Genomic DNA, 17,585 nt, shown 5'->3' with positions numbered 1-17,585 from the left:
TCCATGATCATGAAGTTATCTGTCTCTGCCTCTTCCCCACTCTGACATGGGCACAGGAGAGCATCAGCAAAATTTCATGGATGGAACAGGTTGGAAGTTGGAGCCATTGAAAACCGTACCCACAATGGTAGACTACTGGAATTAGTATGAATTTTGATGACTAACCTATCTTCACATGTGTCTGCAAAACTCAATATCCAGAATGTCATCTGAAATCAGAAGTCTAGCCAGTGCTTTGATATAGATACTTGGGTTCGGTTTGCTGCTGTCCCTGTTCCCCCAGCCACTCCCCTTTCTCTTCTGATCAAGTCTCCACCATTTCTCAGTCATACTTTTTCAAAAATTAAAATAATCGGTGAAAGATAAAGATTTTTCAAGTTAAATAATAACTTTAAAAAATAAAAATCAGAAATGGAAGTGTTACAGAATGCATAATCATGTTTGCTCTGGAAATCCATGACTTACCAGTGCTCAGGAAGCCAAAGACACCGACCCGGTAGTTTGCCATCACAACAATGATGTTACCAATGGCAGCCAGGTATGATCCATCTAGGGTTGGCTTTCCCTCCTCAGCGTTGTAACTTCCCCCATTGTGGAAGAACAGCAACACTGACATGTTTTTGACCTGCCATGACAACGACCAGATTAATATTCCTGTAGACAGCTTTGGTAGGTCACTGATGAGAACACAAGCAGCTTCCTCATGAACATTATCTAAGCCTTTTAAAGCTCTTTAACAGTGACCATAAAGAGGGGATATCTGCCTATCTGTCTAGAATTTAAGGGGTGTTGTCCACAGTTGTCCACAAATTGTCCACAATGACCTATATATCATTAAAGAGGGCACCATCTCCAGTATAAAGAAGACCTAACAGGTCCCCTTTGTTCCACCAGCCAACATCTCCTCTAGGCCAGCTCCTTCTGCCTTGGCCACTGAGCATGTGGTGTGCTTGTCTTTGCTAGACCACATCTGCTTTACACAAACATGCAGGAAAAGTTCAAACCAAGTGAGAAACAGGAGAAGGAAAAGGCCTGTTGGGTTGCTCCATCTTGAGTAAGACTAAGCCAATAGCTGTGCATAGCTGCTTCCTGCTCTCAAGTCTTCAGCACTCAAACACTGCCTAGTCTCAAAAATGTCACTTGACATTGATATTGATAACACTCCATGCTCCTTCAATCCCCATGGAAATTTTCCCCTACCAGATATATAGAGGGATCGTTCAGAGAGGACTTTGTCTCTGCAGAGGAGAGACTCACATCTCATGAAGCACAGAGGGACTCTGCCACAAAAGAGCCCAGTAGGATTCTTGGAATGGCAAGGAGTCCTGGTCTGCACCCATGTAATCGCTCCTGGCAGAGCCACCTGATTTTGCACAGAAATAGAAGCTTTTTCCCAAAGCAGCACCAGGTGTGGACCCCCTCTGCGCACACAGCAGGGCTGCAGCCAGGCTGCTGCTGCATGAGCAGCAAAAAGGCAGAACAGCCCCAGGACACCTCAGCACTTACCAGCAGGTTACAGGTCTGCCAAGCTGACACTCAAAAGAAATATTCTTCAGGGAGCATAAGGGGGGAGCTTGGTTTGTTTTTTTCCTTTTTTTTTTTTTTTTTTTCTTTCCTGTAGCAGCATCAAAGTACATCTGGGGTTGGTTTTCCCTGCACCTAGAGGGCATTGAGCTCTCTTGCTGTTATTTTCTGGATGGAGCTTAGCTAAACACAGCAGTCCCATCTGTTCTGGCAAAGAATGTCTCCAGCAAAAAAACAAACGGCTGTATGGGAGAAGCAGCAGAGTACTGATGGCCGCAGCATCCTGCAAAATCACAGATTAGCAGGCAAACTACCCTCAACTGCCCTTAATTTGCACAAAATTGTGTGCACTCCTCACTTATCTCTCTGATGAATCATCTCAGGGGCTTCTTGTGAACATGACAATGTTGCCAAGAGAACACAAGAAATTACAAGCACTGAGACAGTTGTTTTTTCTCATGAACTTCTCTTGAATTGAAACTGCCTAACTTGTAGTGCCTTGTCCCTGGTTCCCATTTCTGCACCGCATGCAAGACAGAGAGAGATGGGGGTGAAGAAAAAAGTTAAATCATCTGTTATCACACGGAAATTCATTCTGGAGTACAACCACATCGAGCTGTGTCAGCTAAAATTGTATTAATCATTATTTTGAGCCTGCTCCATCCCCTCAGCTCAGCATGGTTAAGCCTGAGGCTTACACTAAGCATTTCCCAAGTGTCCACACCCTCCATAGCACTATGACCTCCAGCTGACCCGTAAATTGCATATTACAGTATTCTGAGTGACTTCACACAAAAAAAGCTTAAGAAGGGCAAAGATGGGCAGTAAAATTTGGAAATGACAAACCAAAACAACAGTTGCAACAGATATGGAGTAATTCAGGGGAAGACTTAGCACTGGGACTGTGCACAGAGCCAAGCATCTGGATGTAGCATTCCAATTTCTGGTCTGCACCATGGTAAGCCCAGCAGCTCCATCATGGTCTCATGACTGCAGGGGCTTAGGTCCCATGTGCAAACCCTGCAAACCCTAAGGGGGGAATGAAATTCAGCAGCCACCAGGAAGCTGCAAGTCAGCTGGAAGTCTGAAAAGCTTCATAATATTCATAACCATCTTGTCCATCACAGAATGACAGCATGGTTAACCTTGTGTTGGGGCCATCTGGTCCAACCTCCCTGCTCATCCTTCTGTAAAACACTTGATGAGCTACTTGGCAGGGATAGATTTAAACTGGACCAAGACAGGCAACCTCCAGTGTTTTTACTACTGTACAATATTGCTCTGTAAAGAATTGAGTGCAGTGGGGATGAGTAGGAAGAGAGATAGTTTCTATTCCTATTTAATGGAAATTTTAAAGTCTTGATCTTACAATTGAACTTTTTCTAAATAAAGGCAAAGCGCAGCTTTGCTTTGCTAGTGTGACAGGTGGTGATGATTATAGGAGGGAAAAAGCCAGAAGTGCCAGTTTAACTGTGGTACATGTAGCTATGGAAGTAAAACGATGTCATTCACCTTCTTCACTGCTTGACACTTTGAGAGTCCTTTGGTGACAGACAGCAGCCCCTGCACAGTGCTCTTTTTCAGGCTCAAAATGCTCCTGAATGACCCCTGCATTCACTTCCCTCTGGGAGATTTTATATTACGTATTTACTAGCTAATTTAACTTTCCATGGGCTGAAAATCTATAACTATCTGTATGTGAGCAAAAAATAGAGCTTGCCACAAAAAGAGGCAGGAAAATGCAATGCCTTCTGTTCCCAGCTACTTCTGCAAAACCAGAAGCTTTAGTCCTCTCCTGGACTAGACTTATGCATGTGAAACTGATTTTCTTGATTGGACCTACTTCTACCTTACACGTCTACAAAAGGCAGGAGAGATTCAGTTCACAGGACTGACAAGGAGAAGAGACAAGCCTATTTAGTCTGGTGGAAAATACAATGCTTTCAAATAAACTATCTTGAAAGCAGCTCTTAAGCATAGATGGCAAACTGCCTGGGACAGTGACCTGATGTTTTCAATAAGTGGTGACTGCACTCAAGGCAAAATGACAGTCTCATGCTGCAGGGAGAAGATGGACTGCTGGTCCCTCTGGTGATTAAAATGGGCCTGCGAGGGACTCTCTGTGCTGCTGTCAGATTGCTAAACCAGCTCTCTCCAGACATGCAGTATGACAGACTCATAAATTTCTATCACAACAACCATCACCTTCTGAAAATTGCCAGTACTGTGGAAAGAAAAAGTTCTTGTCTCTGGGCCCACTCTTCAATGGGATTCACATGTTATTTATCCCCAGCCCCCCAGGGGTTGGCCAATCATTTTAGCTTGGCTTTAACGTGAAGCTTTCTTTTATATCTGTTTAGAATGAGAAAAATCAAGAACTTTCCAATGACAATCCCTCATATTGTACCAGTGGCCCAGTAATTTTTGAAATGTCTATTTTTAAGCTCTGTGAGCTGGCCACAAATCTAGCATTGCTTGCCACCCTCATTTCCCAACAGACCTCCCACAGATGTCAACAGGGGAACAGTAAAGATGAGGGGGGAAAAAAACCATCAGCAGGTCCCTGACTGGTGGTAAGTGTTGATGTATTGTATTGCAGTATTGTCTCCTGGACAGATGGTCTCCTTGCAGGAACACTGCCATCTCTGTCCTTAACTTCTCCTCCTTTGATGCCACCTTCTTCTCATGTTTTGTTTCTCTGCATCTCTCTTATTTCTAGCTTTTTAGTGTGCTGTCCTCTTAGCCACCCAATGCAGCTAACGCAAAGACTGTAGGGAATACTCTTGTACCAGTAAAAACACCAGAGCACCTAATTTAACTTTGCAGGCTTTGTGAACAACACAGGAGAAACAGCCATTCCTGCCAATTAAAAGTACTTTGGAAAGAGACAATGTTCAGCTACAAAAAAAAATCGACTTTAATTACATCTCTTACTTACAGTGGTGGCAGGAACAAAGATGTGCAGATACAGACAGTCTTCACTGACAGACTGTGAAGGGGCCTCTCCATCTCCTGGCTGCCAACATGCTGCCCTAGAGACACAGAGTGAGAAAGTTACAATAAAAAAGGCTTGTACTCTTCTTCCACTGATGCTACTTCCTTGTATTCTGATGCATTAGGTTAATAAAATCTGTAAATCTCGATCATATTTAAAACTGTGCCCACCTATAGGTTAATAATAGGTGTGTGGGTTTGTATGCACACACATAATACATTGTATTTGTGTGTCTAGAACCCTTCCTCAGACACCCTGCCTCATTTTAAAATGCTTAAAACTTGAAAATATGCTTTCAAAAAACCCACACTTTACATAAACTGCAAAAAAATAGCACCAACTGCAAGGGGAGCAGGGCTGGGGGTCTCAGGCACATTGTCCCCTTCTATTGGCTGCACACCTACAAAATCCACTCTTTTGCTGAAATGCTGGTTATAAATTTAAATTTCTAATAATCTGCGGGCTACACACATTTTTAGTTATTTTTAGTGGTCTGTGGGCTACATTTCTTTGTTTTTAATTTAAATTCTAATGGTCTGTGGGAATATTTGGTAAGTTCAAAATTTTAATGCATTTTTAAAATCTCTGCTCTAAGCATCATAGCAGACCATTAATAGTGTCAATTAAAGTTAAAAGTACCCTTTCAGTAGGAATTCAGCAGCCAACTGTGTAGAGAAAATAATTTTCTGGCCATCATCTGAACGAAATTCATCTGCTTAAGCATATTCAAGCTTGAATCAAGTGGATGATTTTTGCTGTTCAGTGACAAGCTAGTTTGAAGCCAGTTCCTTCTATTTCACAGTTATATCCATACTACACAATGAGTTATGGAAAAAAAATCGTAATTTATTAGTGAAGAAGCCAAAAGAGGCTTTGGAAAAGATGGTAATATCTCCGAGAATTATTTCCAAATTACCATTTTTAATGCCCTTGTAAAATTTTGTCCTGAAGGTGTGAAGAAATTATTAGAAAACTACAAGCAAAAGGACCAGACTTAATGGAATTCTATAATATTTTTTTTTCCGTAAGGGAGATTCCTAGGATGGTGATGTCACTCAGCAACTTTCACACTGACATAGTGAAGCACATCATCTCCAACCAAAACTGTTAAAGCCATTTTAGCCAGAAAAAATACAAAATCCCAGGCAGGAAACCTTCCAGGACAATAGGCCTTACACTATTAATCATACAGCTTTCCACAGGGCAGCAGGGATCATCACCCGTTATCATGGCTTTTTTTTCTCCAGCTCCCAGGAGAAAGGCTGCCACCTGCTGAAGCAAGTCCACAGCTCTTCCAGCAGCTGGAGACTTCAATACCTTGCTGGGGTTTTGGGTTGGGTTGATTTGGGTTGATTTTGGTTGTGGTTTTTAAGATTTTTAAGTCTTTAATCAAGTCCAAGCTCAAAAGTAAATATTTCTCTTCCATCTGTAATGGCACTGTGCTAATGGGTATTTCTTATATACAAATTGAGCAGCATCAATATAGAATCCTAAAAAAATCAACAGTTTCTATACATAAAGTGAGGTCTCTCCAATTTCCCAAATGTAAACTCAAATAATTGGTTTTTTAACCTTAAATGAATAATAGAAGATAATGGCATTTTGGATAGGAAGAACTGTGAATTCAAAAGACAGGAACAGATTAACTAAGGTCCCTAAATTGTTTTGAAAATCCCAGCCAGGATGCTCATTGAAACCCCAGGTCTTCAAGGGGAGACCACAGAGGCAGGTGGGTCTAACTAAGCCCTACAAGACACCACACTGTGGCTCAGACAGCAAGAACTGGTGCTGTGTGTGCTAAACTAACACCGCTATACACCTGAGGAAACAAAAAGCCACATCCCACCAGATCCCTTCGATGTACACGAGGTTGTGGTTGCTGTGGTTGTGCTGTTCACACCTCCACAGCTCAGGTGCAACCTGAAGGACGGGATCACCAAAGGCCAAATACACTTTCAACTCCCCCAGTATTTGACTTTTAATAGCTTTTGGACAGAAGAGATTGATCTTCTGGGTCCTTCAGCCTGATCTCCTGGACGCTACTAGGCAGAGAATTTCTATATGAGGCCCACAGCTTCTGGCTACATCAGTATTTAAGCGCCCCTGTTGGATTAAATGTCTACAGATTTATGGCTCAGCAGGAGGAAAATATATTTGTATAAATAAAATAAATGCCTGTATAAATACTATTCAGAATGGAAATGGACTGGCAGCAGACAGTTGGTGGAGAGTTATGCAGAGATTCAAGGCAATGGAGTATACTGGAATTTGCCTTTTCTCTTGAGGTACTTGCATGCTTTAACATATAGATGGAGAAATTATTCTCTTTGCTAAGCAAAGTCTCAAACTTGTGTCTATCTGTACTGTGTAGGTTGCTTAGCAAGAAAGGACATGAGTATTGTGGTGATCACTCCAGCAGCTTTCATATCTGTAGGAACCCAGAGTGCCGAAAATATTCTCTGCCTGTTTTTAAGGGTTCTTACCCCCCTGAACAACACTCTTTTAACCTCCAACCTTGGAAAAAATTACCAATGATCAGACAAGAACTAGAAAATACAATGGTGTGAATTAGGTGATAGACTACTATGTAAGATTGTCACAGGGTGAAAAACTTAGAGGTTTTGGGCTTCTCTTCATAGTAAATAGATAAGAGTAAAAAATATCAAAATGGAGGATTGTTGTTGTTCTCTAAACCTTCTTCTCCTTCTTCTACTACTCCATATTCTGCAGTAAAAGTAGTTTGGAATGATTGGATAGAGAATTCCGCAGTTCCTGCCCATGTTACTGAATAATTGGTAAGAAAGTGAAAATAATATATGATGTTTTTAGTAACTATTGGTTAAATTATCTTTAAAAGGCTGTGTAAATCTTGATAATTAGACTTCACTCCTGCTTTCTGTGCTCTATGCTGTACCTGGGTCACGCTAGTGGCTATGTTCCTCTGATAAGACTTAATAAACAACTATCTGGCAGCATTGAAACTCCAGGAAAAGTCTCGGTTTATCTTTGAAACTCCTTGCAAGGACTTCTAGAAAATTCTCTCCCATCAGGAGGGATTTGATTTATGGCACGGTTCAGTGTCAGATATCCCTGGAGGGACAGGCACTCCTGCAGATGGCCATGGGGGTTCCTTACCGAGCCACTGTGGCATTCCAGGTTTCCACCCAAGCAAAGGGCTCTGGGGGACTAAAGCGCCTCTCTCCAAGGGGAGGGGCAGCGTAAGGGATCCCCAGGAACTGGCTGATGTTTCTCCATTCTGATCCCATGCGGATCACCTGGGATTTGCCCATCAGAAGTCCATGGGAGGGGATGTACACGGTTGGGGTTGAATTCAATTCAGAAATGGGCAGGAGTAAACCTGTCATAGGGGGAACAGAGGAAAAAAAATTTTTTTTTCAAGTTAGTACCATTTCAGAAATGAAAATTAGACCAATTTCCCATAGTTTTAAACTGTTAAGTGTCCACTTCTTTAAATGAAACACAGATAAATTTGTGATAGTTTTCCTATTAAAAAGTTCATTAAAAACAGCTGAGTGATACCTCCTGCTATTTCTCTCCTAAAACAATGTATTTCATAGGCAAGAACAAAATTCTAAGACATGGGACTAAAACCTGTACAGAACAATAAACACACAAGTCTAGCTTTTATGTCTCAGTTTGTGATTTTGTTTCACTTGGCAATGATAAATCCCCTTTTCTCTTGTTGAGTTTCAACCCAGAAGGTTCTCTTTGACTTCACAGAATTTCAGTGAAAAGAAAAGGAAAATTTTCTCCTCTTTCCCCTTATTGTTACCTGGGTTCTAATTATCTCTAATAAATGAAATAATCAGTATTACATAAAATGAAAGCAGTCTCTTTAAAAATCAAGGGGAATAAACCCAACAAAACTCATAGTTTCAAATAAGTATGTAACCAAACAAGAGAATTTTTACTTATCTACACTGTCTACACGACTTCTTTTTCTCTCATAAATAATTTTCACTTCTTTAAAATGTTATTTCATCCTGTTTAGGGAGCAAGGATGTCTGGCTGGTTTTTTTTTTGTTTTCTCAAGAGATTGTCCTTAATACTTTCAATTGACACTGGCTTTTCAACACTCCTAGTGTTATTGTCTGAGCTTAAAAGGAAGAGCATATCAAAGCATCTTCTGCAGATGAAAAGGGAGGAGCTGGATTTTCATTATTGTTGTTTGGTTTTACTATTCTGCACTTTCTAAAACATCTTTCATGAACTAGACTTCCTCTGTTATGCCTGCTTCAACACTAGAGGGCAACACTATGATTCATGCATTTTTAAAACAGCATTTGTGGATATTTTTCCCATCCTCCTGGCTGTAACTCCACTAAAACAGCCATGGGCAAGTGTCTAGGAGATATCCAAATTGCTTTATGTCTAGTGAGGAATACCTCACTCCTCCATTCACAAGAATTGTGCACAGGCCACCACAGATGAGGTCCTTCCTCCATAGCCTTAACCTGTTCTTACCTTGTCTCCTATAGATATAGGTAGCAGGTTCTTTGAGTAAAACCCAGCAGCTCTGCCCTTGCAGGCCATGGGTGCATATCTGTGTATCAGGGTAGAAAAGGCACCTTATGGCTGAAGGCTGGATTTCCAGTGTAACCACTGTACATGACTGGTTCTTTGAACAAGCTATGAAATGAAACATGAAGAAAAAGAGCAGGTAAAATGTATTCTCACATTGTTACACCATTCTTAAAAGAAAGGTTTTACAACAGGTGAAGCCACAAGGATATAGTGTAGTTCTAAAGCTGAATAATGGGACATAAATGTCCTCAAATCCCAGAAGTCTCCAAAATAGCCGAAGGACAGAAGGTTATATTGGTTTTAAGATGGAGTAATACAGCAAAAGAACTATTATCACAGGTTTTAGAAGGAGAAAAACATCATCTAGTAAAGTGCTGATAACCGCATCTGAATTCTAACAGTCCCCAGTGAGTAAGTGGGAACTTTCCCTTATTTCTACCACTCTGTGGCATTGAGGAATTCCCAGACATGTGAAATTAAAGGACTCTCTGCTGACTATTCAGGCTGTAGATAAAAGCACTTCTCTTTGCTGTTACTGCAGCTCAAGCCCTGCTTCCTCCCAGCTCTCAGTTAACCCTCCCTCACACACCACTGCCACAGATTGCTTTAGGTAATGGCAGGTGGGTTTCTCATCTGTCCCAATTGATGAGCTTCCCTTAACTGTTCTTTAGAAAAACAAGACATCATTGCTTTAATTATTTGCTACAATATTGTACAATGCCTGGAGAAGTAAGAGATCTCTGTGCCCAAGAGGTATCAAAATTACCCAATCACTGTATGGCATTTTAAATCTATTGTATCTTTCTTTAGCTAAACTACTTCAGGTCCCCTCTCTCAGATTAAGAAACAGTAGTTTCTTAATAGTCTTTAAAAACAAGTAAAATCAGTATTTCTATGTTAGAAATGGGAAAGCTGTTCTTGGTTTTTCAAGCTCATAAGTCAGTATTTTCTGTAAAGCTGTCAATGACCATTTCTTACCAGATAGGCAAAAATCTCTGGCAGTAGAGAAGTCATTGGATATATCTCTACTAACATGCATAACTTCAAAGTTTGAGATGGATGAATCCATGAGAACAGATGACACATTAAAGGGTTGCCATGCATCCACATACTCTGTAAAATGAACCACAAAAAAATAATATGGCTAGAAGAAGCAGCAAAAACTTCAGAGGAAGCTAATATAGAGTTAAAAGCATTCGGGATTTCCCCAGTGAACAAGCGTCATCTTACTCTGCATCAACTGAGAATAAATTAAATATTCAAAGGTCTGTGACTGACTTGAACATCCATTCCCATATTCAGAGGTCACATATTACGTGGTTTACAAAGGTATTTAGTAAAGAAATAGGCAATCTAGAGCAGTTTTATCCAGATTTGAATGTAAATACAACTGATTTAAATAAAAGGTTACTTAACAGGCCTAATTGCATTAAAGGGCATGGGTCATAATGCTTGCACACAAGTTCCTGAAAAGGTACAGCCACTAACTTCTTGGAAAGCAATTGGAAGTTGATTTGATCATTTCAATTTGATTTGGTGGACAGAATTATATTTCAATTCTATGAACAGTTTTAATGTCATGTAACTTCTACATAATTAAGATTTCATTTAATTTCATAGGCACATATACACAAATATGTACATGTGTATAACTATAATCATGTCCATTACATATATGTATATTTCCATATATGCATTTTACACGTATGTACCTGTGTGAGCATGCATATGCACATATGTACTAACTCTGGTATTCCTCAAGAATTGTCCTTTTATCTCACAATATATTTTAAAAAAATACCACAAACATTTTTTTCACATACACAGATAAAAATATCTGAGAACTCTCAATTTTGCACACAGAAGACAAAAAAGAAGGTTTGGGACAGAATGAGCCTTTAATTATTTTAGTTCCTTTCAGCAGTTCAGTATGTTGTAAAAGCAAAAGGCCCTGCTGCGGCCAGTGAGCCAAAAACAGTAGGTTGGTGTTAACCTCTCCATGTAATTGTAGGGTGAGGACAGAGCAAAGTCAGCAGTTCCTCTGCTATTCCTAGTGAGCAGGTCTTGACCTTGAGTTCATTGACCCACACAGACGTGAAAGTCATTTCATGAAACGTTTCTTTTAGTCTACTGAGAAATCAGTGGCTGGCAAAGATGGCCAACGTTTCCTTTCTCCCCCTCTCACAGAAAGACAGTTTGACCATAGCACTCAACATCAGACCTGAGGCTGAGGTCTGGAGTCCATACAATCAACTTGAAACTCCTGGTGTTGACACACTTGTCCAGTTGATGAGAACCCAAGACCCAAAACACACCACAGACAAGGCTGCATCCTTCCTTGAGCAAATAGGCAGGGAATAGCAGTGACTAATTTAGTTTTCATAATTATTGTAAAATTCATGACAACACAGAGTAACTGCCACAATTCAGGGCTCTACAATGACACAAAAAGTCTTTGCTTTTGCAAGGTACATCCTTCACTAGGAAGTGTAAACCTCAAGCATGAATTATCTCACAAAGGACAAGCTGAAAAATCCTGATGTGCTACCACCACTGCCAAGGCTGTTGCCTTAGGGCTTGGTTCCTTTGCCATGCCCCCTGCTAAAGAAAACATCTGATGGAGTGATGCACTGACCTACTGTATTCTATAGAACTTCCCAAAGTTCAGGTTTTGAACTAGAGGCAAGAAAGCAGGACTGGGTCCTGTGGGTCCTCTACAGCCACCTCAAAATCATTCCATTCCTGTTATACTTGTGAGCAACTCTTCCAAAAGAAGGAAGATTGTTGCTGCCTGTAGATACCTTCCACAGAAGATTAAGGTCCCCAGCTAAGTAGAAATAAAGGTTAATTTGGTGTTGCCCTGTTTTATGTTAACACCACAAGCTGACTTGAGTCACAGAGAGGCAAAGTCATCAGCAGCACTGCATCCAGAGGGGATCTGAATTAGTCAGGAGCAATGGCCCTGAAGTCACTGCTTGACTTGTGTAACAGAATTACTGCGTTGGAATTTTTTCCCCTTAAGAACTGACTATTCAATTATTTTAGAGGAAGAGAGTGATTTTAGTCATGTGGAAATGACTATTTTTCATATTGTCAATGGTTTCTCTTTTTAAAAAACATGTCCTATGAGCTACTGCATGACCTGAGTTACAAAATTTCAGCCTCTACATCTAGGGTGACAGTTTGTGGCACTTATTTAGAAAGATACTTTAAAAAACAGACATAAATTTTAAGTGATGGGGAATTAACCATTACATCCCCTCCTGAGATTTTCTGCCCACATTACTAGATCCCTCAGGTCTTTCTTTTCCAGACTGAATTTCACCAATTTATGTTTTCAGTTTGGGTTTGTTTGTTTTTTTAATGAAGATATAAACAAGAAAAGATTTCTTTTATCAATATGACTCAAAGTCTGTTTTTACCTAAGAGCCATGTTGCTATCCTGTGCTGGGTACAGTACCAGCACCTGAGGTCCTACTATGGGAACAAGCAAAATTTCTAGGTTAAGACAAAGCTTCCAATTACCAGCTGTGGTTCTTTCAACGAGAGCCTTGTCTGGATTCCACTGTAACACAAAAAGTCTGGGTGCACCAGTGGTTTTGGAACATATTTCCCCAGACCCTTTTCCCATAGCTTCCCTGACTCACTGAGTGACCTTGGGCAAGTCTCGTCATCCTCACGTGCCTCCATTCCCCATAGGCCAACCATTCAGAGGGCTCCTTGCTCTCTCAGGAAGGAAATTCAAAACGAGTCCACAAAAGCAAAATAAACTTTTTGGATTTACACGTCTGACACTTGAATTTTGCCTCCTATACCTATTTCACAAGCTACACTTTCTAGTTTTACATTAGAAGATATTTATTTTATCCCTTTATGTGGGATAGAGTAAAATCGGGAGCATACATTTTATATATATATAGGCATACATATAGGCACACTGGGCACGGAAGAGTGACCACTCATGATGCAAACATCCACAGATCATACATTCCTATCTAACCTGATTATTCATTTCCCCAAATCTCATAAAAGTCACCCTTGCCACCGCCCACATGGGGTTGTTCTTTGGGTTGGCTTGGGGTTTATGTTGGTTTTTTTCATTCTCAGTCCTGGACGAAGCATTCATAATCTCAGATCAGATTTAAATGCTGAGACTCCCAATTTTTTTTCATTTCCCTTTATCTGCCCAGCTGACCTCAGATGCAGAGAGATATAGAAACATTAATGCTTATTTTAACAACAGAGCAAAACTCTTTAACCCAGTGCCATGCATGACACCACGGCGGACATTGGCAGCCAGCAGTGAACTGCTAAAGAGATGTTGGATATTGGTTGCTTCTTCCCTTCTCCTGGAAGCAGATCCAGCAACACCCACAGCCATGCACACCCATGCTTCATTCCATGAGCAAAACACGACTTTCCATGGCTGATCTAAACTTGTTTCATATAGAAACTGCTCTCACGAGGCAGAGCTACAGACTGGCCCTGTGCTACTGGCAATGCATAGTGCACCTGATAGGCCGGAAGACATTTCTGATTTATATTGGGGTTGAGCTCTGACCTTCCAACCCACATTTTGGCAAAGGCTTTCATTGGATAATTACAGCCCTCTGAATCCAGCCATCTCCGTAACTCTTACTGCAAAATTATAGATGTCCCATACAGAGAGCCTCTCTCTTCCAGATGTTCTTGTTTGGGTAAGCAAGGTTAAGACTGGATTTGCAAAAAGACTCACGCTGGCCTTACTCTGTTCCCGCTCCAGTCACAAGATCACAAGACTGGAATAGATTTCCTGAAGACATAGAGTTCAGCCTCCCACTTTCACAGGCAATGAGATTATAAAATCCTTGTCATAAAGTCAACAAAAGCTTCATCACTGACTTCAGTGGAAGAAAAGAGGCATCAGCTCTGAGTTTGCTGCAAAATTTAACACCTGATATAAGGAAACAAAGACACAGGAGTGCAGTAAAATAACAAGCTAAATTTAGAAGAAAATTTGTGAAGTTGAGGATGGCAATATGAGGTTAAGGAGGTACATAAATCAGAGCTCTGGGTTCAGTATGCCTGATTTATGCTTGAAAGACAAATTGTGATCTTAATTCTGAAATCTGTGAGCCATATTAGTAGCCCTGACTCAAGCCCAAAACACACTTAGAAACTGAACTTGGTGCTTTATATTCCCAGTGTTCAAAGGGGTTTTTTCCAATAACCTGTCTGTACACCAATGATCTTCAAAGACAGCAAATCATCAACTCACAGTGGACTTGCAGAAAATATACTCTCCCTAAAACAGAACTACTTCTTGTTTTTGTTGATCCATTGAGATTTGTATAATTCAAAATTAGTATTTTCTTTAAACTGCTGTATAATAACTGTAATCACACCTCAGACAAGTCTCAAAAATAACAACTGTGTATTTATGGCATTTAGCAGGGAGCAATCTCGCTATGTTCCTGCTAAATAAAAGCTTTCTGCCTCCTTTAGGGTGCCAATTATAGCAAATAATATAGTAAGGGGATATTAAAAATGTACTAGATATATATCCAGGTTTAAAATAAGCTGTTTTCAGAAGGCTAAAATCCTCATATTTACAAACAATAAAAACCAAACTTAAGACCAAAGATAGAGTAATTCCACGCCAGAGATCCATTTTGCTATGTGGGAGCATGGTAAATCAGTTCCCAAAAGTGGATTAAAAAAGGCTGTCTTTGTTTCACACCAAGGATGTCTCTGAAAAATACTCAACATTGTGGGAAAACAGCAAGATAAAAGATACTATTAATCACCAAAGTCAGCTGCATCAGCACTACCATCAGCATCTCTCTTGGGAATGGAAATACCCCATGTGCAGACATAGCCCTGTGGGAAATTTATTGCCATGTTAGAATATCCTGTAGCCACTGCTCTGCTCAGTCCTGCCTCAAGGGAATGACTATAAATCATTAGGGGATCACAGGAGGCAGGAACAGGAAGGGTCTAACAGATCATTACATCCACATGCCTCGGTGGTTTCTCAATTAATTACTTGATTTGCACGGAGTGGGAACAGAGCCCACGTGATCTGTAGGCAATCCGCAGTGCCGTGCAGGGACCACCCTTTAAGGGCCACTGTCTCCTAACAGTTGCCAAATCTAAGACAGATAGACATGTCCTAGTTAGAACTGAAGATGCAAATGCTCATTAAAATTTGAAAAATTACTGTATACAATTCATAATTCTCATAACAAAGTTAAAAGTCACCAGCATCACCCCTCCCTCATTCACAGGAGTATTTTCAGGCTCTCCAGTCTGCTTTAAGCACAAGTATTCCTTCTATAAATTCAGGTAATATGTCTCATGGATTGTTTTGCTTCTATCAGACTAATTTGTAAACACATAAAAATTACCCTAACTCAAAACCTTGTGCATAAGCTGTTTGAATAACATCATTGCATTTTTGAAAAATAACAGTACAAAATAGATAATTTAAGAACTCATTTTCTTATCTCCCCTAGCTTACAGCTGGCTGCAGGAAGTTCCATCTCAAACCTAATTATGTATGTTCACACAACTGAGCAGAGTTGTTATTTAAATACCAACCTAAGTAACCCAAGACTGCAGGATGAAATAGGAGCATTTTCAGCAGGAGCAGTCTTAAAATAATAGATGTTCTCCCATTGTTAAAGGTACAGATCGTACCTGACACTCACTACAGATGGTTCCACACTCAGTGTCATCACAGCACATGAACTTCTTCAGGGGAAAAAAATGCTCCAAATGTAACAACTTGGACTTTCCCAGTCGGTTCAGGCTGTCAATTTTTCCATCACCATTTCTCAGATCACAGAAACTATGTGGAAATCACAACAGACCAGCAGGAGCATGCTCTGCTCCATGCAATATATGTACAGAAGTAGACGGAAGTATTCATCCAGTTAAAGACAAAAATCACACATTCAGTTAAACACACTACAGCCTGGTGATGAGATGACTTGGAGACTTTTGCCTTCTATCAGAAAGGCTTTTACAAATAGGCAAAACTTGCTGAAGCAACAACAAATCAACAAGAATTCAGGTAGAAGACACTGTGCAGTTCACCTCCCTCCTGCTAGAGAGTAGTGGCCTGCAGGCACTACAGAGCACTTAATTCCCCTTTTTCACAGGCTAATGGGGTATCTAGTGAGTGTTAGAAACATAAAGTAGTGCTGTTTGTAGGGGCAATAATGTGGGAAAAGCCCACTGGAGCCTCAGGCTTTTGAGAGAAATCACAGGGCTGAATTGGGCTGCTTGATGAATAATTCAGTACAAGGCAAAGAACAAGAAGAACCTCGACCCTCCCCTCTTGCTGAGTCTCTCCCAAGATTAGCCTTACACGGGGAAGGGTCTTTTTTTGCATCTCCTTGGTGGTTGCAGCCTGCTCTATGACAAGGCATGAAAAGAAGTCATTCTTGAAAATTACTTTTGTTATTCAAGTTTCAAAGGTCTAGACATTTTATGATGATTACTGCTGATGAACTTCTTCAAAAGCCCAGACGAGGGAACAGAAGGAAAACAAAATCTCCCCCATCATCTTCAAAGTTATTTGAGAGTGGCCTCAGAATGACATTAACCAGCTCCCTTTGCATTCCTGGATTTGTATGTCGAGCTTGGTCCCCGACCTGATCCTCCTCTCTAAGGCTAAATCTTCCTTGCTGCAGCCTTCCCCCTCGTTTGAAGATCCTGAAGGCTGGACTTGCCAGGAAAGACTGAGGTGAAGAAGGCACCTGGTCCTTTTCCAGCTCCTTTGTCATCAGGTCTCCTGCCCCGTTCAGCAGCAGACCCATGTTTCCCTTACCCTTCCTTTTGCTACCCATGTACTTGTAGAAAGGCTTCTTGTTGAGATCTTTCTGTTGTTTTACGGTCCTACAACACCTCTACCCACTCTGTTGGGAAGAAAAATGAGTAAAACAGGCAAAACATCTACTTCCCACCAGGCTGAAAATAAGTCTGCTCATCTGGGTTTCTTCACAACACACTGGGGCTGCAACCACAGATTTTGAATGGAGCAGCATCCTGACTGCAAATGGGAGGAAGCAAAGTGCTGGGCACTTTGTTCTGAGCGTTGCAAACTGGCTATGTGGGAAATGAGGCAGTCAATGCATTATCTGTCAGTGAAATGTAAGCCTTAATAGTGCTTCAGTTAACTCAGGCTCTGGATTGGACATAACATCAACTTCATGATTTCACAGAGCCTTCTGGCAAGGTTTGCAAATATAAGTATTTTTCTGATCTTTCGATGAAAAGATTTGTATTTTTCACATGTATAGATATGCTTACATGCACACACATACGTATCTACTCACGGCAGTGCCCTTTAAATAGTGACATTTTCTCACACTCACCATCTGGCTACCACAGAGCAGCCACAGCAATTTTTTATCCTCATGTAGAAACATTTCCACAATGTACAAAATTCAGTAAATGCTAGCGTTTCTGTGATGCCCAACTCTAAAACAAGTAATCTTCTATAGCACATATTAATATAACATACAATCATAGAGTG

The 17,585-nt window shown here is 40.7% G+C and overlaps 1 protein-coding gene across 1 annotated transcript in view; it reads right to left on the bottom strand.

Moving 5' to 3' along the window:
* Positions 1–17,585, bottom strand: part of TG (thyroglobulin) — a 149,399-nt gene that overhangs the window by 70,146 nt on the left and 61,668 nt on the right. The window contains exons 36-40 of the mRNA XM_039549565.1: positions 10,043–10,177; positions 9,005–9,169; positions 7,655–7,877; positions 4,463–4,556; positions 466–625 (exon numbers count right to left, since the gene is read on the bottom strand). Of these exons, the coding sequence (XP_039405499.1) occupies positions 466–625; positions 4,463–4,556; positions 7,655–7,877; positions 9,005–9,169; positions 10,043–10,177 (777 nt within the window). The remainder of the gene's footprint in view (positions 1–465; positions 626–4,462; positions 4,557–7,654; positions 7,878–9,004; positions 9,170–10,042; positions 10,178–17,585) is intronic.

This window comes from Corvus cornix, chromosome 2, assembly GCF_000738735.6.
Source record: "Corvus cornix cornix isolate S_Up_H32 chromosome 2, ASM73873v5, whole genome shotgun sequence".
Classification (NCBI taxonomy): Eukaryota; Metazoa; Chordata; class Aves; order Passeriformes; family Corvidae; genus Corvus; species Corvus cornix.
This window is presented reverse-complemented; position numbering and strand designations above follow the sequence as displayed.